General features: G+C 45.8%; 3 protein-coding genes across 11 annotated transcripts; all 3 read left to right on the forward strand.

Moving 5' to 3' along the window:
- The first annotated feature begins 543 nt into the window (after window positions 1–543).
- pnisr (PNN-interacting serine/arginine-rich protein) lies at window positions 544–7,275 on the forward strand. Of its 4 annotated transcripts, none has more exons than XM_029128212.3 (12): window positions 546–690; window positions 1,191–1,289; window positions 1,406–1,582; window positions 1,684–1,922; window positions 2,308–2,473; window positions 3,310–3,500; window positions 3,613–3,753; window positions 3,841–3,940; window positions 4,513–4,566; window positions 4,973–5,167; window positions 5,282–6,383; window positions 6,930–7,275. In XM_029128212.3, the coding sequence occupies exons 2-12, from the start codon at window positions 1,199–1,201 to the stop codon at window positions 6,961–6,963; spliced, it is 2,490 nt and encodes an 829-aa protein (XP_028984045.1). In that variant the 5' UTR covers window positions 546–690; window positions 1,191–1,198; the 3' UTR covers window positions 6,964–7,275. The 4 variants fall into 4 exon arrangements, with proteins under 4 accessions (XP_028984046.1, XP_028984045.1, XP_028984042.1 ...); XM_029128209.3 differs by having other exon boundaries at window positions 547–690; window positions 5,279–6,383; XM_029128210.3 differs by having other exon boundaries at window positions 684–706; window positions 5,279–6,383.
- Window positions 7,276–7,413: 138 nt separating this feature from the next.
- On the forward strand, window positions 7,414–12,895 carry coq3 (coenzyme Q3 methyltransferase). Of its 2 annotated transcripts, XM_029128216.3 has the most exons (6): window positions 7,414–7,864; window positions 8,336–8,473; window positions 9,900–9,999; window positions 10,866–11,123; window positions 11,807–11,966; window positions 12,408–12,895. In XM_029128216.3, the coding sequence occupies exons 1-6, from the start codon at window positions 7,677–7,679 to the stop codon at window positions 12,560–12,562; spliced, it is 999 nt and encodes a 332-aa protein (XP_028984049.1). In that variant the 5' UTR covers window positions 7,414–7,676; the 3' UTR covers window positions 12,563–12,895. The 2 variants fall into 2 exon arrangements, with proteins under 2 accessions (XP_028984049.1, XP_055358843.1); XM_055502868.1 differs by lacking the exon at window positions 11,807–11,966.
- Window positions 12,896–13,465: 570 nt separating this feature from the next.
- faxcb (failed axon connections homolog, metaxin like GST domain containing b) lies at window positions 13,466–22,310 on the forward strand. 5 transcript variants are annotated; one of them, XR_008692720.1, is made up of 8 exons: window positions 14,457–14,908; window positions 16,569–16,704; window positions 16,796–16,992; window positions 18,304–18,521; window positions 19,345–19,461; window positions 19,883–20,906; window positions 20,986–21,070; window positions 21,212–22,310. XR_008692720.1 is itself a non-coding variant. In XM_029130174.3 (7 exons), the coding sequence occupies exons 1-7, from the start codon at window positions 13,596–13,598 to the stop codon at window positions 20,200–20,202; spliced, it is 1,215 nt and encodes a 404-aa protein (XP_028986007.1). In that variant the 5' UTR covers window positions 13,466–13,595; the 3' UTR covers window positions 20,203–22,310. The 5 variants fall into 5 exon arrangements, 2 of the variants coding, with proteins under 2 accessions (XP_028986007.1, XP_028986005.1); XM_029130174.3 differs by adding an exon at window positions 13,466–13,700 and having other exon boundaries at window positions 14,787–14,908; window positions 19,883–22,310; XR_008692718.1 differs by having other exon boundaries at window positions 19,883–21,070.
- Window positions 22,311–23,239: the final 929 nt, after the last annotated feature.

Genomic DNA, 23,239 nt, shown 5'->3' on the forward strand with positions numbered 1-23,239 from the left:
CCCCACAGTCCACAGCTAAAGAAACCCAGTACTTTAGGTTGAAGATCCAGTGCAATGGTGTCAGTAATAAATAAATAAATGAATGCAAAGTAAATAGAATTCATCATTATTAAACATTTTATTGTAGACAACATGTGGCATACTAACAATGATTCTAGTTAGCGTTCATTTTAGTGTTAGTTATGGCAGCAGCTGTATAACTTTAGCGTTTCTATGATGCATTTATGGTCTTTGTCTATGTCTGTTTTTCGTAATTTTGTGTCAAACATAAACAAGCACAGAAATTACAATTTTACTGTATCATTTGAGTATTTATAGCATTTTATTCGTTATGTAAAAGTCAGTCAAAAGAACAAACAAGAACTGATTGTTGACGAAATACAAACACATCAATAACTAACATATGGATAAATGTACAAACTTAAATTTGGAATAACCCACACCTTAGCCATCTCTCTTTAAAAGCTCATATATACATTAATCATAGGCTATGAAGGGGAAGAACAGCACGCCTTTGTAATCTCAGTTTTTAAAATCAAGAGAACTATACACGAAGCATCGATCGCAATATTTCCGACAACCTCGAAGGCAACAGTAGAGACTTGGCCAACACGTCCTCTGAGCAGCTCACTACTGGTGGAGCCATTTTGATTTGGAGCTGCACCGTCAGGGAGAAACTGTCTGGAGAAGGTGGGGGATTGTGTTGGTAAAAGCACAGCGCTGACGAGATTCCATTCACACGTCTCCATTAGTACAGAAAGTTATTTGATTTTATAGGCACACTTATTCACCTGGTAAAACAATACGTCTGGTTTCGATTAGCCTTAATTTTTAGCATAGCTACGGTTAGCTGACTTTAGCATGGATGAGCTTCCTTAGCTCATGAATTCAAAACGAAGGTTTGGATTTCGGCCCGTTAACGAGAATTAAATATAACTCCGTATAACGCGCTTTGAAGATAACGCCACGGAACCCCATAATTCATAAGTAACATTTAGCTAAGGAGGTGGAGCCTTGCTAACCGGGGTTCGCTAGCATATAGCACTGCAATAGAAGCTAACGATACATTTTGTTTTCGCCATTAAACGAATCCACAGCATAGTGAGGGCGCGCATGAGCTGCACCCACAGCAGCAGATGAGATGCAGGCGGAGCAAACCAACCTTAATGTTGTTTGCGTACGTTTTTTAGGTTCGTAAATGATGTGGGACCAGGGAGGACAGCCCTGGCCGCAGTGGCCCCTGAGCCAGCAGCAGTGGATGCAGTCTTTTCAGCACCAGCACGATCCAGGTCAGTGGCCGATGCACTTGCATCACGAACGCATTTCCCCCCTTTATTTGTTGATTTCTGGCGTTTCCTTTTATCTGAGAGTGTGTTTCAAAACCCCTGATTGCATTTTCTGGCAGGCCAAGTGGACTGGGCTGCTCTAGCACAGGCATGGATAGCTCAGAAGGAGTCTACAGGAGCAGAACCGCAGAGCATTCAGCCGAATGGCCAGGATATTCCAGGCCTTGAAACTGTTGGACAGAACAATCACACTGCCTTCCAGAGTGAGCCAACATTTGGAAGAATGTGGCAGCCAGGCACGTGTCTAACACTTTAATTTGTAAATGTTCTTTTGCCATGTTTGTTTGATGCTTTTCAAAGTGTGACTGTTGTGTACGAATTACGTTTTCATTAACAGAATGGGGAATACATGGCCAGCCCCCTCCTCCTCCTCCACCCCCTGATCAGGCCTGGATACCTCCAGGGTCAGGACCGATGGACGTGGTGAACGCTAGTGAGGACAGCAACAGTCAGGACAGCGTGGAGTTCAACTCTGAAGCCCACCACGGGGTTTTCCCCCAGAACAGCCATGGGTATGGGGCACAGCCCGACAGCTACGCCATGGCCCCCATGGCCATGAACCAGTTTGATTATCAGGTATGCAGATGCTGCAGTAGGAAATGTTGAAGCATTTGGGTTTTAGTGTGACAACCACATATGAAGGAGCAATCCGTTGAAACTGTGCCGGCGTCCAGCGTCTTCCAGTTATAAGTCATTGCTTTCTTGATGCGGTGCAGAGGAAAGTCTTGGCTTGTTGAGGATCCAGCATGGTTCGGTATTATTTTACCAGTGGATTTTATTATTTTACTACTTATTAAGTGATCACCTAGTGCAGCCAGAAGTGATAGATGAAAGTTGATGAAAGATATCACATAATCTGAGCAAAGATGACAAAAACCCCACACTTACAAATCGTTGGTAGATAAAAATATTTTTTCCTGGTTTTTGAACAAATGTATTCATTTCCATTTTGTTCTTTCAGCATGGAGCTGCTTCATCCTTCACCCCCACACCCAGTGGCTTCCCCACTCCGTACTGGCAGGGTCCTCCTCAGAACAGACGAGATGCACGACCACCTGGATTTAGAGAACGACCCAGATCCCCCATCCAGGTCCCTGTCGTCGAACAGGAGGCCCCAGCACCATTAGGTAAATACTTGATGATGACTTGAACTCTAGCCTTTTTCTCATCTGTCATTAGGACAGGTAGTGTCTTGTAGCGCAGGTCGGTGTAAGACTGTTGGCCCTTTGTGTCAACAGAATTTAGGGATATAATAATAAAGACGCTTGACTTAGCCTAAATGTATCAGACTAATAAGTTAGAAGTTATATCTGCTTGTCTGAGTTAAGTTTAATTTGCACAACTGTGTTGAATGCAACCTTTTTATATAGAATGAACTGAAAGCAGGAGCTTTTTGTAAAATTGTATTTATTAAATATTGTTATCATTGTAGTCCATCGTGGCTCTAAAAAACAGGAGAAAAGGGAAGGGTTAAGCCTTCCATTATGGCATTATTTTTGTGAATGTTGTGGGGGATATTGGAGCCTATCCCAGCTGTTCACAGCAGCGCACACAGGGACAAACACCCATTCATACACTCAAATATTGGAAGTTTGGAGTCACCAATATACCTGACTGCATATCTTTTAATATGGTCATCTCTGAGAAAACTCACAGGGAGAACGTGCAAGTGCACGTCTACAGTGAGAGGCGCCTGTCGGACCCAAGGGCTCAATTCAAGTTCTTCTTGCTTTGAGAACAGCAGCAAAAAGAAACAGCAAAACTGTGCTTCGTGTAAATTAGACTTGTATTACAGTTTTGCAATAAAAGTATAACACAGTTAATAAAGAATTTAACATAAAAATAACACAAGTCAGTTTTTTATTATGAAAAAGGAATTACTAAAAACTGAAAGGGGATGTGTAGTAGTCAGAAATGTAGCAATATATGGATAGCTCACTTTGGCCTTGTGCTTTGCCTTTAGATGCTGTAAAAAGACGTACGCTTCCTGCATGGATCCGAGAGGGCCTTGAAAAGATGGACAGAGAGAAGCAAAAGAAGCTGGAGCAAGAAAGAATGGAGAGGGAGCGGGCAGAATTAGCTAAAGATGATGGCAAAGTGCACGAGGCAGATATGGAGGGTGATGGGCCACGCCTTCCCCGCAAGAGTAAATTTGTAAGTAAACCATTTCCTGTTCTAAAGTATAAAATTGTTCCTTTGTCAAACTAATTTCATCATGTGTGGTATAAGGCTGAGGGTAAAACAAATTGTCACTCTCCTACACCAGGATAGTGATGATGAGGGGAATGATGATGCTGCTGAGGAAGAAAAGCCCCCCATTAAGAAGGAGTTTTCTGTCCGAAGTCCATCCCCTCCTGCAGAGGACAGCGAGCCTGAGATGACTGAGGAGGAAAAGGAGTTCCAGCTGGTTAGTTTGAATTGCTTTTATGGTTGAACTGTTTGTCTTTGAAAAGAGTTACTGAAAATGATTCATTTTTTTCCTACTGTTTTCAAGATGCTTATTACAAAAACCCTTCTGACTGAGATTCTTCTGGAGGTTACCAATGAGGAGATTCTGCATGTGGCTAAAGAGACTCACCGGAAAGCCACTCGAGGTCTGCTATTGTCTTTTCCAGTTAATGCATCATCTTTGCTTGTCATCCAGACACTATCTTTACAATTGAAGACAAACCTATGTGCATAATATTTAGACCCAGCTAAGCCCTGTACACCAGGGCAATTGAGTTTTAAACTTGGAAGTATGTCTCATATGCATTTTTAACCATTCTCTGCTAATGCATCAGGAAGCAGGAGAGCAGAGCAATGTTTCTGACAGTAAAATCTGTTCATCATGGTATCAAAGGTCCCACAGAAACACTTTCTGACTAAGGTCATCATTGACTGACCAGCACCCTTCTAAAGATACAAGTGACTTCCACTACTGAAGTGACTGTGCATTAGTACAGACTGGTTCTTCCCTCTTGACCGACTGTAAGACTTGGATTGTGTGACAGTTGTTTTTTAACCCTCTCTCTTTTCTCCATTTTTTTGTTTTATTTCTTTTCTTGTTACCAATGGCAGCTCTTGTGAATAGTGCTTTATCTGTGACCCCTCTAGCGACTCTTGCCTTGAGAGAATGGCAGTATGTGTTTTAACATGTTGTTCCTGTTGTTGATGTGAATCAAAGCTCCTGCAAAACAGCTGGCACAGTCAAGTGCACTGGCTTCTCTGACTGGTCTCAGTGAGTATCCCTTTCTCTGTAACCCTGGGGGGAGGGAGGGATTTTTAAAAAAGTGATGTTATGGTAGGTCATTAGTAGGAATGCGGTTCAGCCTATTAACACAAGACCCAAATACACTCCACAAAGGAGAAGAATTCATCTTTTAGAGATTGCTTAAGGTTTCATTTTAAACTTATGTGAGAAGCATGCTCTTAATTCCATCTTATATTTGTTCCTTCTTCAGTGTTGTGTGTCTATATTAGTTTCTTAAGGGGGTAATTATTGTCCGATATAAGTTTTACAAAAAGTGCCTTTCACTTGGACCCTGGGTTAGGATTGAGGGGTTTCAGAAGTTCGAGCCTGATTATGAGAATGGATCCTTGGTCCTTTCGAACACTCAACAACCTGGGGGCTCTGTTATTGTCAGGCGGGATTGGTGACTATGGTTCAGATGAGAGTGAGGATGAGGACGATCACAGTGTTCGAGGCTCAGAGTCTTCTGACACCGATGAGGAGGAGTTGCACCACCGCATCCGGGAAAAACAGGATGCCTTTCGTCGCAAAGAGCGGGAGATGCAGCAGCAGCTGGAGAAACAGGCACAAGAGGCTCTGCTTGCACGTGGTGAGACATGAACTTCTGGTCTCTCAAATCTACAATAATAACATTGAATTTGAATAGTCTGTTATTAGTCACAACTTTGACATTTCACTTTGACTTTGTGTGTTTCTCCAGAAGAAATCGCAAAGGAGAAATTGAATAAAGAAAAGGGGGAATATGATGAGGCACAAGCAGACAATCCACGTAAACAGGAAGTAAAAGAAAGGGAGGCGGAGCCCTTAGTAGAAAGACGTAGGTCCCGTAGTGAAAAGGACAGTAGTGAGGGTAAGCCCTCGGGTAGGGAGAAGGAGCGGTCAGGCCGAGGTGTCAGTGATTCACCGGCCAATGGTCGGAGCAGCAGCTCCCACTCCTCTTCCAGTCACAGCAGCAGTCGTTCTTCATCCTCCTCCTCTTCTTCTTCAGCATCTTCCCGCAGTTCCTCTAGATCCTCCTCTCCACAACGGAAAAGGAGGCGTAGCCGCTCTTCATCTCACAAAGCTCGCCGGCGCACTCGGACCCGTAGCCGCAGTCACAGCTCCCATAGGCATCGCAGTGAGAAGGTTAGGGACAGAAGGAGGAGCAGTGCTGACAGATCAAGCCGTCACAAGAAAGACCGTAGCGACTCCAGGGAACGCAGGAGCCGCAGGAGTAGGTCCAGATCCAGGGACCGAGGCAGGGCAAGGGCCAGAGACAGCCATAGTCGCAGCAGAGACAGAGAAAAAGACAAGAAGCAGGAGAGGAAGAGGAGCCGGGAGCGCAGGGATAGCAGTCATAGTCGTAGCAGTAAACACAAGCAGAAGGCCTCAAGCAAGGACAGGGAGAGGAGAAGAGAAAGGAGTCATAGCCATGAAAAAGACAAGAAAAAGAAAGATAAGGACAGAGAGAGAGACTCTGACAAGAAGAAAGAAAAACCAAAGCCCAAAGAAAAGGAGAAAGATAAAGGAAGTTCTGTAGTTGCAGAGGAGAATGGAAAATCGAAAAAACGAAAAGAGAGCGACTCCCACACAGACCTGTCACAGAGTGACAAGTACTCCCGGCAGGACAGTAAAGGCAGCAAGAAGGGCTCCGTCAAAGCTAGCAAGAGACGCTCAGACTCGGACTCAAGTAGATCCCCATCCCCCGAAATTAGCAAGGAAAAGAAATCCAAAAAATCCAAACGTAGTCGCTCAAGGTCGACGGAAAAATCTCACAAGTCTGGTAAGAAGGCAAGCCGCAAACACAAGTCTAAGTCGCGATCAAGGTAGTATTCATTTTTTTTCTCTATTTCTTACTGTGTTCTTATTGTATGTAATGCATACTGTACTGTGATTTCTCTGCTCTCCCTTTGATCTTTATATGTCCAATAACTGAAGTTATAAACAACTCTACCTCAATGTGTTGAAAAATTGTGAACTGCACTTACATTAGTTAAGTCTGATGCAATAAAGGGTTTTACAGCTTCACAATGGTTTAATCAAATCAAATATTAAATTTCCAGATAATGCGGTGCGTCCACTTTGCCTCTGTTGCCTTTAGTCAAACACAGATCTTTGTTTTTAGCACATTGGTAAAATGGGAAACTGTCACCTGTCCAGGGTAGAGAGGGAGAACTTGGTGTTGATGTGAAGTGTACTAATGTATAGATTGGAATGTCCCACACTGTTGTACAGATCAGATTGGCTCCTACTGTATGTAGTGTGTCACACCGAGGCAGTGCGTCTGCTGATGAGCTATATGTGCATGTTTATATTTTTAGTCATAGCGTAGGTTGTGCAGTATTAATGGCTTGTCCGTGCCTCTCTTTCAGGTCAGCGTCCCCCTCCCGTCGTAGCAGACGCTGAGGAGCACAGTTAACCTCCTGATCTGTGCACTTTTTAAATTCCATGAGTTGAGCAGGCTTGTCTCATTATAGAGGCAGTTGTGTAGGTGAACCCGTCTCATTCATTTCTTTCACTTTTGTAAATACGTCATTTTTATTGTGTGGCTGAAGCACAAGACATTTTCAGTGGTAGGAGTCTTCAGTAGTACAATTATGCAAAGCTTAAGACTTTGTGGACACTAAAAAAGTCAAGTTGTATTATTTTAAACCATAACAGGATTAACGTTTTCCTGAACACTATTGTTAAATGTCTAATAAAACTGTTTGTTCCTTGTATTGTCTCATGGCGTCGTTATTATCTATTTTTTAGCACTTAAGTTGTTATAATATTACTCCTAAACCTACTGGGGTTTTCAAAAGGTTCATGCTGTTTTAAAAAGTGTTACTGCATCATTATGTGCTACTGTTCTTCTAGTGACATCATTTTGCTACAGTATGGCACAGTTGTGTGATTAAAAGCAGTGTGTGGTGATTACGCTTAAGTTACATTACAAAAACTTTTTTTTGTAATGTAACAGCTGTCCGCTTCATGAACCTTTTTCGTTGGTCCGACTGGTAGGAACTAAAAGTTTGTATTTGCGTTTGGCCGAGCAGAAAAGATTGCAACACCGTAGGTCAAACCGAAAAACGGACTCCTGCGCTCCCTCAGCGCCAGGCTGGGAATCGGGTTATGACATGTTGTCACAGTTGGGACGCCTTGTATCAGGGCGATACCACTACAAACGGAGCGTGTCTTGCGGGATGTTCCGCGAAGCCGCGGGTCGAAGCTGGTTCAGCTGCGGTGCGCTGTGTAAACGGCGGTCGCAGTTGCAGAGAAACGCCTGTCTGGAAATGAAGCAGCGTGTCGTGCCCTGTCAGATCAGGTACAGCAACCTCAGAGGGAGGTCAGAACACACGCACCTTAGCCTGGAAGCATACGCTGAGAGTGGTTCAGGTGGTGAAAGCAGCTAGTCTTCGCTAACGTTACCGGTTTCACTGACTGTCAGGTCTTTGGGGTTGGATCATACAAAAATAAGTATCAATTTGCATCACCATTTTATTAAAGCTACATACAGTATGTTGACTCATACGTTTTTAGGTGTCTGTACTATTTTCATGTTTTTGGAAGTGTTTTAACCTAACACTAACCCTTTCACAGCGTTGCAGTGTAGTTTGCAGTTTTTCATAACCCCATTCATTACTAAACACATTAGAATGATCATTGTAGCATTCCTTCCTGAGGTTGAGAAATGTCGACTGTAAAAGTAGAATTTGCGGCAGACGTGTAATGGAGCATTAGTGCAGGTGTACCTAATAAAGTGGCCAGTGAGTGTAAGCCTGTTCTCTGTGTGCAGTTCTCGCTCAGCCTCCCGGACCACAGTGGACCATGACGAGCTGAAGAAGTTCTGGTCACTGGCCAGCAAGTGGTGGGATGAACATGGAGAATTTTCAGCTCTTCATGCGCTGAATGATCTGAGAGTGTCTTTCATACGGTGTGTCCATACATTCTATAAATATTACAGTCATTGCTGTGTTTACATTTGATACAAACAGTGATGGCTCAGTCAGTGTCCGCACACGTGGATTATTGGCACAGGCCTTGTGGTATTTGAGAGACAGCAGAAGCAACGGAAATCCAAAGTGACAGGATTCCTTCACACATCAGCACGTTTTAGGCCAATAGCATTCTGGCCACCCCTACACTACATATGTGCATGTTTTGTGCACTGCCCAGGTCTCCTTTGATTGATAAGATGTGCTGCTGGGGCTCTGTATGATAATCATTACACGACCCATCCAGCCAAGAACCCGCTGCTGCTATGGCCCTACCCCCTCTGTAGTTCTTTTGGTGGTGATGATGATGATGATCGGAGTTTATTGTGACAGCATGACAGATCCAGCACTAGTGTATGTTTGAGCGTAGCTGATTTGCCTGATATGGTTCTGGCCTCAGGCTGCATCTAAATAAGATGCAGCAGCACCACTGTTGCTGCTGTGTACTACAATCATACAGTTAATTCTGCTATAGTCTTAGTTTGTTCTTTGTTTTAAAGGGTCAGTAAGCTTTGTCTAAAGGTCTGGAATGCTTAACACTGTAGTTCTGATTATAAACACAAAATTAAAACATAAGTGCATAGTTTATTTAAACAGAAAAAATTGCCATATAATAATGCATGAATAAATATAGGATTAAACAGCAATCTACAGTACATAATATAATATAATAATTGTGTAAATTGTGTAAAATACTTACCATTTTACTTTGGAGGTTTTGCCACATTTTGTGAAGTTTCAGTTCTCATGAGCAATAATGACAAGAAAAAATGACAATTTTGTATTTGCTATTTAGTTATATTGTTATATTATTATATTTTTAAGTATCTGTTTTATGCCATTGTGAGTCTTGGACATGCAGACAATTTCCTGCAAAGTGACTCTCTGCTGTGACATGAGGAATCTTGTTAGGTAGTATCAGGAAACACCACGTAATATTCCTTTGGCCACTCTTTGCATGAATGCGCTCGTACCTCAGCAGCGCTTTAATGAGGATGATGCAAACCCAGAGCTGATCCTGCTCTGCATGCATCACGCCTGAGGCGGACAGCCGTCAGACAGCGTGTGAGGAGAGGAAGGAAGGTAGAGGACGGGAGGAACCCAGCAGCGAGGCGCGGATGAGTTTGTAGCCAGGGGATAATTGGTGGTTGTTAGCTGGCTGACATTGGAGCTCCACATTGTCTGGGTTTCCCCATCCGCCCGTATGCCTCTCTATGCTAAGCGGCACGGATGTTTGAGAAGATTCATCTTCACAGTTGCTTGTACTTCAAGCTCTGCTGTCATTGTAACGCGATGTGTGTCGTTTGACATAAGGTTTGAAGATGTGTTTAATTAGAATGTTTGACCGCTCCTTTACGTGTACAGGGATAATTTGCTGAATGTGCACAGAGCCCGTCATCCAGGGAAACCACTGCTAGGACTCCGAATCCTGGATGTTGGCTGTGGAGGGGGCCTGCTCACCGAGGTAAAATGGTGTTTGTGTGTGTGGGGGGGGGCAAGAGAGAAAGAAAAGTACAGACACAGTGTTAAAAAGGACGTAGGCAAAACTGCCTTTCCCCTAAATCTTCTGTCCGGTCCCAATTGTTTCGATTGTTACCTTTCATGTCACATGAGTCTGTTCTTTTCAGATATGTCTGGTGCAGCATAAAATTCTGCTTTCACATATATACCAGCACCTAATAAAACATTTAAATGTCAGGCCAATTTCGGTTGTCTTTTGATTTCACTGGTTGCCGTGTGGTGGATCCGACAGATGGCTGTTTGCACTTGTTTGTCTGTTTGTTAGGGCTGATAGCCAGGCGCTCGGGACTAGAGCCCCTGTCTCCCTGTCTTACATTTGAACTGAGGACATACCAGCTGCATTGTGTGATTCAAGAAGACAAAATCGGGCTCTGTGTTCTTACGACTCTGTCACGCACGCTGTCATGTTCAGACACCTCATTCAGACATATTGGAGCGCAACGCGAACCCAAAAAAAAAATTGGCCAGAGTGTTGTGATGTTATCTGCGGCCGTGTCCCTGGGTGTCTTGTCACTGTAAGTCTTCCCATCACATGGGATCATCTGTGGGAGGATAGAGCTCAGCCCCTGGGCGGACAAATAGCCACCCCACACACGGGGCTATTTAGCTTTTGTCCAGAAGAGGGCGCTGTGGTTCAAATTCTGTTACTTCTAATAATAATATGACTGTAACTGCTCTGCACCACTGTTGGGGGAGTATGTGTGTTTAAAATGTTCGTAAATTAGCAAGTTGGATCTTATTCTTAAACTTCCAAGACATTTATGATGAATAATTGATTGCCACCTATTATTCCTCCTCATCCTCTCCCAGCCTCTAGGTCGCCTAGGAGCTAACGTGCTGGGTATAGATCCAGTAGAAGACAGCATCGGCACCGCCCAGCTGCATGCGTCACACGACCCGGACCTTTGTGACCGGATCTCCTACCAGGCTTGCACCGTGGAGGAGCTCTCCGCTGAAGTGGAGGGAGGAGAGGAGGAGTGTCGGTTCGATGCTATAGTGGCGTCAGAGGTGGTGGAGCATCTGGCTGACCTGGAAACGTTCGCCTTCTGCTGCAGCCACATGCTTAAGGTGTGTGTGTGTGTGTGTGTGTGTGTGTGTGTGTGTGTGTGTGTGTGTGTGTGTGTGTGTGTGTGTGTGTGTGTGTGTGTGTGTGTGTGTGTTTGTGTGTTTTTACATCTATGCATCAGTACAGTTGTGTCTGTGTTCATCTGAGCGAATACTAAAGAGCAATATGGAGATTTTGTCGTGTTTTTGTTATGTGCATCTGCCTCTCTGGGAATAGGCCCGAATGAGTCTCCATGGGTGCGGTTAGTATGGAACGAGCTGTGCATCAGTAGTAGACCACATGATGGTAATCTCCTAGGTCAGTGGGCCACAGGAGTTGGTGGGGGGGGGGTAATCTTCACTTAATTCCTCTGTTTTCAGTTCGGACACAACTGGATTCTCTGACTGTCCCAAATCTCTCACTTCCGCCTTGTACTAAACTGATGCTGTCGCGATATCTGGCTCCAGGACACCAGTGCAGAGATGCATTAGTAAAAATAGATTTGTATGACTGCACTTATAGAGGCGTAGCTTTTATTTTCTTTTTGTCACTGTTATTCTGCTCTGGTGCGTTAGACTGTAACCGCTGAAAGCTCAGAATCCACTCTAAACACGCCCTCGTGAGCCACCGTCTTTGTCCGCAGAGAGGTAAAATGAGCTTTTTGCACACTTTATGCAAGAAGACTGTCTGCGTTGCGTGTGTGCAGGAAGGCGGCTCGCTCTTCATCACTACCATCAATAAAACCAACCTGTCATACGCGCTGGGGGTTGTCGTGGCCGAGCAGCTGCTGCGGATTGTTCCGAGGGGGACTCACGACTGGGAGAAGTTCATCAGCCCAGTAGAGCTGGAGCGCCTCCTAGAGTCCAGTACGTTCCCTGATTTCTTTTATATATATATATATATATATATATATATATATATATATATATATATATATATATATATATATATATATATATATATATATATATATATATATATATATATATATATATATATATATGAGCAAAACAATCTGCAACTTGGTACATTTTCTCTTCCAGATACAGAACAGACAATAATCAGAGCAAATGATCTCTGAGATAAAACACATTAGAAAATGACCCTTTAATTTTAGTAAAAACAGGGAAATCTTGTTTAACAGATGCGGTTTAATAAGTAATGGATTGAGCCACACAAAACTAATTAACACTGCTGTTTTTACACTGCGTCAATCATCTGTTTATGTGCTCAGCCATTACAGCTTGTTTTCTGTGTTCGTACGTTGTCGTCTTCAGATTACTAATTCCTCAATTGTTGTTCCTCAGATGGTGTCTCTGTGCAGTCTGTCAAAGGAATGCTCTACAACCCAGTGTCCGGAGCCTGGAGCTGGACCAACAGCACTGCCATCAACTACGCCCTGCACGCCGTCAAACAGAGGGTCCGTCCGCAGCAGGACCGGGCTGAGCACAGCGGCCCCTGACCAGAGGAGCGCGCAGCTGAGCCACAGCTCCACTGAGTTCACAGCTGCGGTGCAGCTAATGGGATTTAGTGTAGAGTTACAACCGCCAGTGGTCGTTGCACTGAAGACAGGTTGACTTCAACTGCTGTCACACAGCCCTTGAGCCGATGTCACCAGGAGGTCAAATGATGAGGTTTGATTGTTGACGCCTCCCTTTTAAACACCACAGCAGAGCTGTATGAACAGACAGCTTCAGAGTTCCTGTTCACATTCATTATTTTAAGTAGATGCTGAACTGATTCAGAAACTGTTGTGCTATGAAACATCCTTTATTAAAAGCGAATGGATAAAATAGCACTGGCTAAAAATACTTTTTTGACCCTGTTCACTAACATTTTACATGGCCATTAGTGTAGTTTACAATATAGGTTGATGCGCACACACACACACACACACACACACACACACACACACACACACACACACACACACACACACACACACACACACACACACACACACACACACACACAGTCACATACTCTGGATTATAATGGACTTCATGTGGAAGTATTACATAACCTAAACCAAGCCGCTGGCAGAGAATAAGTCACGGTTGCATGATGTTCCTTAAGTGACTGTGATGCTGTGCAGAAAAAAGATTTGCACTTCATAAAACGGTCTCTGACAAATATGGTGTCTGGCTCTTTGTGAATGTCAGGGATCCCTAAATAAAGAACATTAAAGGTCACGTGTGAAAGATTATACTGTTAGTCTATAGAGCAGAGATAATAACCAGGTTTTTATGTGTATATTACAAGCTTTCATATTCGTACTGATGTTTACAGGCAGTATTATTTCAACTGTTGTACAATGCTCCTGCTTGTAAAGCGCGCCCCCCAAACTCGCGGGAGCGCGCGCTCGCAGTAGCCATGGTTGCGCTGAAGACTTCGACGCACACCGCCGCGCGTAAAGTTAAAAGCTGATCCGCAACGTAGCTCGTGATGCTTAAATCCAGGTCGACCTGCACAGATTCCTGCACCACTTTGCTCGGATGCGACTCCAGCGCTCGGCATGTTGGACGAACACATCCCAAAATCACCTGCTGCATTCCTGCGTCAACATGAACATCCTCGTTCACTTTCGAGGTTGTTTCAAAGTGAGTATTTGCTTAGAACACACACCTTCGCTTAATGTCTGTGACATAATTATTGTCTGAACCTGTAATGGTCAATAACACAACACAATTTACACTTCATCAACACGCTTTTACTTTTTAACTTTAAATAAAGGACAAATACAAAAAAAATAAAGTAGACGGTAGTAGTAACAGTAGTAGTAAACTGTTCGTCTGCCACACACAATTTAATATTGGGAGAAGGGGAAGTTACGAGAGTTTTCCACTGGGCTCTGTGTTCACCGTGGAAAGCTACAGTACTGGTTTTACTGGGATGCGGGTGCTGGTGAGGGCGGGGTGAGTCCACGGGAGCAAGACAATAGGCCTGCTTTGTTAAGCTTCCGGAGTTTAACACACCAATGCCGGAAACTGCTGACGTTTGCCTTTAACAATAAAAGCCTACAGCTACTCCAATAGTTTTATCTAAAAGTGTCTCTAAGACCATAGTGCAACACATATCTCTCATTGTAGAGGTTGATTTTCTAATTTAATTATGATAAATAAAGTGATGATTTACTCACCTATTGTCTAAGCACGATCCCTTCCATTGTGATGATGATTGTGGTTCTGAAATATTGTTGGATATTGTTTACATCGTCCCTCTATGATGTCGATGTCCAGTAAATGATTGGCGAGCTTCAGAGATTCCGCACTTTACAATAGCTTCACTGGTAACAAGTCAGACTCCTAAGGAGGATTTATTTTGAAACACGTAACCGGAAGTTGGACTGAAATATTTCTGGCTAACTCGATTGATTTTCTAGAGCCTGCAAAGGAAATGTTGACGAGCATCATCCCGGGGAGTGGGAGTCGCGATGTTTACTCCTGGGTTTCTCGGGGAGCGTTATTAGCTGCACAGCCGCGATGCCGTAGACAAGCGGGGGGTCGCAGCGGGGAGGAAGCGGGGCGGCTGTAACCGAGGGTGGGAGGATGCACTGGGCTGCTGGCTTCGCCTCTTCCCGGCCGTGTGTGGTTGAAATCGGGCGGAATCACAGCCTGCCCCTCGGGCTGTGCGCCTCGGAGCAGCAGCAGTCTTTGTATGGCTATATCATCGCCTTCCCTCTACAGGACTGCGGAGGCATCATGTCGGTGCTGGGCTCGGACTCCTGGTGGAAGAAGACCCTGTACATCACCGGGGGGGCCCTTCTGGCTGCTGCAGCCTATCTGCTGCACGAACTGCTCGCCATCAGGTACGGACGCACTGTGCGCTCTGCACTGTTTGTTACCATTAGGAATTTGCGGGTCTAATGGGTTATGACACCCGCTTTGACGGAGACAGATCGGTGTCATTGCATTGGGCTGTGGTCAAGCTGCTGTGTGGATGCGCTCGCATCCTCCATTGGACGGAGCCTAGTTCAGCTGCAGATCTCGCGGTGGTTGCTGAGGTTTCGCTGCGCGTTGCCTCTTCCCAAGGACGCGACATTAGGCTGAGAAAAAACGAGTCACGCGTCTGCTCCCGTGCCAGCCTCATCGGCACCTGAGCGTGTGGACATCGAGCGCTCCCCCCTGCGCTGCAGCGATTGACCCTCAATGAACTGTGCCGCTACACCAGCGTTGTAGCTGCAGCGGAGCTTTGCCAAAAGGCGCCTGGGTTGAGGTCGTGTCTAGCGAGCACCGCATCCTGTAACAACAGCCTGGCATTTTGCGCTTCAGGCGCCCCCTCCCCTCCCCCTCCGTGTAACCCAGTGTTTCGCCGCTGTTATTGCTGCTGAATCACGTGCAGCCCACGGAGGCCGGACCCGCAGCCCGTCGGCGTCATCCGCTCCAGCCATGTGATGCGGTGTTGGGACCGGCGGCAGCTCAGCAACAGTAGTCAGCTGTTATTCTACTACGAGCGAGTCCTGAATGTTTAGTGCGCTCCTAATGTGGCTGCGGGGCTAATGGGGAGGGGGGGCGGCTGCACATTGAAGTGTGCAGACATGAAGGAGACATGAAGGAACCGGATGCGAGGGTTTGAGGCACGTGCATGAGGTGTGCCTGGTTTCAGCACCACGTCACAGTGGACAGCGCCTCACATGCGATCCAAAAGTGTCTCAGCACACTGAGTAATATTCAAACGAAAATCCTTCATTTGGCCACAAACCATTGACATTACAGCAACTAGAGGAACACGACAAATGTGCAGTATTTAACACTGTGTGTAGATATTTGCTAGTATGTAATGTTTCCTTTTACCTGTTTTCTTTTGTTTTATTGATGCTGTTGGAAAAAAAATGTGATGCTGAGGATTTTTGTTTTGGCTGTTTTATTGTTTATTCATAACATTCAATCAACAGTAAATTAGATAAACAGGCAATAAAATCCCAATATTCCAGTTGTAAATGACGTTAATGTTTTCTACTGCAATGCAAGACGGAAAGTCAGAACAAATTCTCAGAATGGCAACTGAAAAGTGTGTTTGTTATCAGGAGGAAATGTCCCTAATGTGAAACTGTAGCAGCAGGATTTATTTAATCAGTCAATTCATCACAAGCTCATGCTGTTGATGGGATACACTTTTTTGATAGAATCATTTATCAATCAATCCTTAATTAAACTTGACAAGCAAAAAAGGTAAATGTTTTGTTATGAACAAACAACATGTACATGAACCAGGTCAGTAAAATGCAGCTCTGCACAATCCTACTGTACAAAATGAAATCAAGCTTGAAGCCTGAGGGGAGCAGGGCCATGCGGGCTGTGTCACTGCCCATATCTGCTTGTTCCCAGCGGGGGGTCTGGTTGTGCTTTCTGCCACAGCGCAGTGGTCACTCTATACGTATACATAAGGATAGCAAAGCTGCGTCTGGGTCACTGTGTGTCTGTCTGTTTCAATATATCAAATAATTGATTTGTGTGTTGTTTGTGTAGGAAGGAGCAGGAGCTGGACTCTAAAGATGCCATCATCCTGCACCAGTTCTCCAGGCCGAAGAACGGCGTGCCCAGCCTCTCGCCCTTCTGCCTCAAAATAGAGACCTACCTGCGCATGCTGGATCTGCCCTATCAGGTGAGAAGTCTCCATACCGACCTGTTCTTCATGTTCACACAGCACGTACAACATCCTAAATGTCCTGGTAATGACCCGGTTCCCTCTCCAGAACTACTTTGACGGGAAGCTGTCGCCGCAGGGGAAGATGCCCTGGATCGAGTACAACCACGAGCAGGCCTCCGGCTCAGAGTTCATCGTGGACTTCCTAGAGGAGAAGCTGGGCGTCAACCTCAACAAGAACCTCACTGCGCAGGAGAGAGCCGTGTCCCGCGCTGTCACCAAGATGGTGGAGGAACACCTCTACTGGTAGGAGGCTCATGGATCAGCTGGTGACTCACCGTGTGTGTGGGGGAAAACACGGAGCTGCTGGGAAATCATTCACCACCTCCCCGATGCCCAGAGAGGCAGGGAGAGGTTTCCATTGCCTAAAAGCTCAGCCGTAGCAAAGGGAAAATGCGTCAAAGCATGTTTGAACATTGTGAGACACAACCTTTAGTGTGTTGAGTCCCAAAACGTTCGTCCAAAGGTCATTGATGTAACCCATCTCCCCCTCTTCTCCTTGTGTCACCTCCCTGCTCCCTTTCGTCTGCTCCTCCACCCTGTGTCATGTTTAGACCCACACGTAGACTTATTGATTGAATAATTTATGTCAGGGAGGAGCCGTGTTGTTGCTCTTTGTGTGGAAGCAGCACTGGGATCAGATTGGCTCTTACACTCGTGTTGCTTTCAGCCCTTTTGTTACATCCGGTGTTCGCCACACAAACACACACTTGGCTGAAACTGATGATGATGATGATTATGATGATGATGATGATGATGATATGATATGAAACTGATACTGGGTATAAACCCAAGTATACTTTATTTATCATCGCTTTGTGGCTACAGTCCCTGCTGTCGAGCCTTTGTATTCTGTAAACAATAGACAGGAAGTTGTGTGTTGCTGCTGGACAGCCACCACTCCCAGACGTAACGTAGACCAGATGTCTTAATTCAGTGCATGTCATTCCGTCCAGGCACATCTGATGCGCTGGTCGCCACCCGCAGCTCCGTGAGCCTCCGGGCTTTTCGCAGGGGCTCAGCGGGACGAGCTCAGCTCTGCATTTGCAGCGAGGGTGGTGTGAGAAAGCTCGTGTGTGTAAGGAAATAGCAGCTTAATCTTGTTAGTGTGCACATGCAAAAGCAGCTTAAGTGGAAAGCCATCGGAGCACGGACTGTACCAGTATCTGACGCGGTTAATCTTTTTATTCCTTTATAATGAGACTGGGAAAAACAGAGCTACTGTAGCTGTACATAAGGAAGATTCACATTTACTGCAGGTTATGTAGAAAGAACGCACATGAAAACAACAGAATGTTGTTGTTGACACATTTTTTAAATCTAAACCTTCACCTTTCCTCCCGTAGCCCGTTTCTGCTGGAGACTCTGACTGACTGAGCTTCTCTGATGCACATTAACAACACTCTGGCAGTTTAATGGGAATCTTTATGGCGGTGTCTGCTGACAGCAGACGGAGAAGCAGGGGGGCGGATGCGGCCGTGCGCCTTTTATCGATTCCGACCAGATTGCTCGTCAGCGGAGTGCGGACGGTAACGGGACGCTGTGTGTTCTCCGCAGGACAATAGCCTACTGCCAGTGGGTGGACAACCTGGAGGAAACCCAGAAGCTGCTGGCGATGAGCGGCCCCCTCAGCGACACGCTGAAGTGGCTGCTGAGCCACCTGAACGGCAGCATGGTGCGCCGGGAGATGTACGGCCACGGCATCGGGCGCTTCTCCAAGGAGGAGGTGTACTCGCTGATGGAGAAGGACATGAGGACGCTGGCCACGCTGCTGGGTAGGAGGCAGCCGCTGTCTGGATGCGTGCGTGTGAAAGTGCCGTCCACTGGAAATAGTGTAAAAACTAAGAACTGTGGCCTACATTACAAAGCCCCTTTATATAACATGGTGAAGATAAAAAAAGACTTATAGTCAACATGTTGTCCATTAGTGACTCCAACCTCCTAAACCTTTATCGTCCAATTTCTGATTTATCCCGGAAGATTCATTTCTTTTGTTAATTTCACCAAATGCTCGTATCATCGCTGCCTCCTTTGCTGAACATCGGCGGTACAGAGTGTTCAGGTGGAGACGAACAGTCATAGGCTGGAAGGAAAAGTGCTTATCATTGATCTGTTTGTGCCATTTCAACATACAAACAGCTTGCTACGAAATGGAAAGTCGTTCTGAGCTCCTCCAGCTTCAGGATGAAATGAGTCTGTAGTAATGTGCGTTTTCTGGATGTGCAAGGAAGGATTAGAGTATGAATAATGATGTGGTATAAGAAATTCTGAAAGTCACCAATTTGTGGTGGCGTTGCTCATTTTCTGTTTTACATAATCAAATCTGCAGGAAAATGTTCTTTTTCATGTTTATGTAACAAATGTCTATTCTATAACCGTGAACCACTTGCTTCTTCTAATTATTATTAGCCCACAAACACTGTCAGCTGTGTTTATTGGTGCTAACATGCTAAACCGAGGGCAAACAGGATAAACATTGTGTCAGCTAAACATCTTTTATAAACTGCTAAAGCTTCCCAGAGCTGCATTGCTGTGATGTGGCTTCCTCTCAATCTTGTTCTCGCCTCTAAAACCCCTTTGTGTGTCTTTGTCCTGTAGGAGACAAGAAATACTTCATGGGTTCCAAGATGTCAACATTGGATGCAACAGTGTTTGGGCATCTAGCCCAGGCTATGTGGACTCTGCCTGGGACACGACCAGAGCAACTCATTAAAGGTCGGTGAATCTGTTGCTTCAACACTCATTCATTGTTATGTCCCTGTTTTTGCTAAATGTGAGAATAATGTCCTATGGTGCTTCTATGTGTATTCTGGCCACTAGGTGGCAGTATTGTTTCACTTCGAGGTAGAATGAAGCTTTGGTTGTTGCTTTCACATCTTGCTTAGAGGAGGAAACACGGGAAAGTGCGTCTTATCTTTTCAGATGAAACAACCAGAACTTGTAATGTCACAAACGAAGATTCTCTGTCATCGTTACAATGCGTGTGTGATTATGATGAAAGAGCTTGTAGACAAGCAAATCTGCCTCCTAATCGATCCCTTGTGTCTCCTCTTTGCTGGGATCAAACTCCGCGTCGTGTCAGTGAGCGCCTGCAGCTTCATGTCCATGTAACCTGCTGTCTCCGCTGTCTGTACAGGGGAGCTGATCAACCTGGCCATGTTCTGCGAGCGCATGCGGAGGCGGTTCTGGCCCGAGTGGTTTGTGGAGGTGGACGATTTTTACTATGACGGCGACAGCGAGAGCAGCAGCGACGGCTCCCCGACGGGTCTGCTGGACTTCGGCCTCTTCTCCAGGACTAACACTCTGGACGACAGCGACGCCAGCAGCCAGTCGGCCGGACACACGCACACGCACTCCCCGGACTCGGACCACTCGCTCTTCGACTCGGACGTCGGGACGGGGTCTGACAATGACATCCAGCTTAAGGAGGAGCTAATGCCAGACCTGGAGGTTTGACCTGGGAGCCAGGATGGAACGATCAGCGCCACAGTTTCACAGCAGACCTGGCTGAGAGGCCTGAAACTGTTCCAGGGTCCCCCCCTCCACACACCCAGCATGTGACCACTACCTGATGGGCAGACTGGGTCTTTATATGCACAACACACACACTGAGCATCACTATGTTACAGTACCGTTGGTCTCCTCCCGTAACGTCGGAGCTGTCACAGTGACGGCTTCTCTTTGCCTTATTTGTCTCATCCTGAAGACGCGGAGGGCGACGCGGCGGTGGGACGTCGCCGGGTGGCGCAGACGAGACAGGTGGCGTTTCACTCGCCACGAAACGATGCAACTAATCACCGCTCTGCCGCGCGTCTCACGAACCCACTCGAACAGGTGGAGATTGATTGTGTGGCTAAAAGGACCAGATGCTGCGTCTGGGCGGGTAACCATCCACGTGCAGGTCCTCCGTGCGACTGAACTGTATGTGAAGAGTCTGTATCAAAAATGTCTCAGTAGAGTAGAGGTCAGCAGGAAGGTGCCTGCTGTGATCTTGTCATCCTAATTTACCTCTGCTCACTCATTATTTGCCTACTTTGTTATTGGTGGTTTGGAATTTTGCCCTTCAGTTTCAGCAGGTTTAAGGAGCTGTTGTTTCCATATTGGACCACTAGGTGGCGACAGACGTCAACCTGATGCCTCCATTACTCCGTAACACCAAGGTCTTTCCAACGTAGTTTCAGCACAGCAAACGGTTTCATCTTTAGTCCCAAGTGTTAATAAAGTGGCTTCCCTTCGTAGGGAACCTGTCGGTGTGTGTGACGTGGGAGCGCATGCATGTCTGAGTGCAGCAACAAATCAGCCTTAGTGCTCAGACTAAGAAAAGGTGATAGAAATGATTATCAGTGCCACTTTAATAACATTGTTTCTAAGTCATGTCAAATATATATATCTATATATTTTGTTGTCTTATTTCTCTCAAAGAGAGAGGCTATTTTGCACTAGTGGAAATTTATTTTCACCTTAGTTCAGTCTGCTGTGGAGGAAGAGGATGGGCCACGAGAATGGGATGCCTCCGATTGACAGGACGTCCGGATAATCACTGAGCTGCGAAGTCATGAAACCAAATCAATAGATTCTGAGCAAACATGGACCAAAATGTATCAGGAAGTGTTTTGTTTCTGTCTGGCATGCTAAACCTGGGGGGGGGGGGGTACAGTAGGAAAGCCATAAAAAGAATGTGGTGCATATAAAGTAGAATAGATGTGATTAAAGGATCTTGTCACTCAAATGACAAACTGTATTTATTCACTTACATACGGTGGTGTTGAGCCGCTCACCCCCTGTTCTCATATATCTATTTTTGGTCCCTGGCCTCAATCACTGAGTTATATGAATGGAGTCTCAACTGTAGAGTTGACAGCAATGTATAATAACTTTTCAAATTTCAACATGAAACATCTCCGGTTACAGTTTCTCTGCAGAACAAATTGATGGCGTTTTCATAGAATGTCTACAAATATTGACAATATAACACAAAATTTTTATTGTTGAATACTAGGTGTGTATGAACTACGTCCTGCTACTGGATAGAGGTGTGTCTATTGAACCTGCTGTAGTAAATGCTACATTAACAGGGACTTGAACAACTATGTAAAAGGGATCATTTTTACAGACAGACTCATCTGAGTCCACCTTCGTGTCCGTCATCGCATTCTTTTGGTTTTATGGCTTCGTACAATTTTTACAACTTGGGGGTGATAGAAAAGTATCTTTTTGTAATGTGGGTGAGCAGATGCTTTACAATGAAGAAGCCTGAGTAGCTGAGTTAGTGACAGATGCCAGAGCTGGAACCGGTCGGGACTCCAGAACCGGACTCTGTTCTGTGACCCCATGGTTTTGCATCCCAGCCCGTCTTGGCCTGGGTTGTGTGCTTTTCTGCCTGGCTGTTGTATAGAGTGGGACTGCTTTAATCAAGCCATACTAAAACGAGACGCCCTGTAAATACTGAACGTGTGAAGTGTACCCTACCGTGTGTACTGGACCGGCTGTTCTACCGGCGCAGTCCAACCAAACTGCAGCGACTGGATGGTTTCAATAAAGACTAGCTGTGACAATTTTACAAATCGTCCTTGTCGTGTTTGTTGGGTTCATAAAAGCTGAGCCGACGTTAAGACTCATGTTTGACTGTATTTTATGAGCGCTAGCAAGTCAAGCAATCATTCAGCTGCGGAGGAGAGCTGATTAAGGCTGTCAACCAGCCACTGGAGGCGAGACGGTGGGAAAGCAGGAACTGGAAGAGGAAACAAAAAAAAGGTCTGGGGGGAGAGGATGAAGTTGAGCCAGAGCAACGAGGGTAGTAACCAGGAGCGGGACGAGCAGGAGGAGGAGGAGCAGGTGGTGAGGAGGAGAAAGGGGGTGAAGAGGCCAGAGCTGAGGAGTGAGGAGACGGAGGGAAAGCACTGGGGAGGAGGAGGGAGGAAAAGAGCATCGGGAGCTTTTGGCGGGGAGAGATGGAGGGATGGAGGTTAAAAGGAGGAGAGAGGGAGGAGGAGGATGCTGAAAGGAGAGCGAGAGGAGAGCACAGGAGAGACGGCGGCTGGGCCGGGGGCCGGGGGAGAAGAAGCAGGGGCCACGGATCAGGAACCAGGCTCCCGGGGGATGGAGCAGGTGCAGGCTGCGAGCGAGGCCTTTGGGCCTGAAGGGGCTGCCAGAGCTTAAAACAATCTGCACTGCTCCTTTTTTAATTTGGCTCTGTGAACAGCCCACCCCTCCACACTGGCTCTCTCTCTCTCTCTCTCTCTCTCCCCTCTCCCTCGCTCTTTCTCTACGCTTAACAGATCAGCGATCCACAAAGAGGGGTAAACACACACAGAGCAAAATTAAAATCGGAACTCCCCCGGCTCGGCAAAACAAATTAGAGCAAACAAATTACAGCGAGTCAACACACAAACAGTGGAGCATCTGTGGCTCTCTGGACTAGTGGAGCCGGTGGCTACCTCCCACACCACCACCACCACCACCACCTATACGCTCATAATAAACTCTGCCTTGT

The sequence above is a fragment of the Betta splendens genome, chromosome 16, assembly GCF_900634795.4.
Source record: "Betta splendens chromosome 16, fBetSpl5.4, whole genome shotgun sequence".
NCBI lineage: Eukaryota > Metazoa > Chordata > Actinopteri > Anabantiformes > Osphronemidae > Betta > Betta splendens.

Excerpts from the sequence above, each read along its gene's own strand:
- faxcb (XM_029130172.3), top strand. The coding sequence starts at position 14,649 with ATGCACTGGGCTGCTGGCTTCGCCTCTTCCCGGCCGTGTGTGGTTGAA. Across the intron at positions 14,909-16,568 it reads CACGAACTGCTCGCCATCAG|GAAGGAGCAGGAGCTGGACT; the intron begins GTACGGACGCAC and ends TTGTTTGTGTAG. Across the intron at positions 18,522-19,344 it reads GACGCTGGCCACGCTGCTGG|GAGACAAGAAATACTTCATG; the intron begins GTAGGAGGCAGC and ends TTTGTCCTGTAG.
- pnisr (XM_029128209.3), top strand. The coding sequence starts at position 1,199 with ATGATGTGGGACCAGGGAGGACAGCCCTGGCCGCAGTGGCCCCTGAGC. Across the intron at positions 1,923-2,307 it reads TGAACCAGTTTGATTATCAG|CATGGAGCTGCTTCATCCTT; the intron begins GTATGCAGATGC and ends TTGTTCTTTCAG. Across the intron at positions 5,168-5,278 it reads AGAGGCTCTGCTTGCACGTG|AAGAAATCGCAAAGGAGAAA; the intron begins GTGAGACATGAA and ends GTGTTTCTCCAG.
- coq3 (XM_029128216.3), top strand. The coding sequence starts at position 7,677 with ATGTTGTCACAGTTGGGACGCCTTGTATCAGGGCGATACCACTACAAA. Across the intron at positions 10,000-10,865 it reads GAGGGGGCCTGCTCACCGAG|CCTCTAGGTCGCCTAGGAGC; the intron begins GTAAAATGGTGT and ends ATCCTCTCCCAG. Across the intron at positions 11,124-11,806 it reads GCTGCAGCCACATGCTTAAG|GAAGGCGGCTCGCTCTTCAT; the intron begins GTGTGTGTGTGT and ends GCGTGTGTGCAG.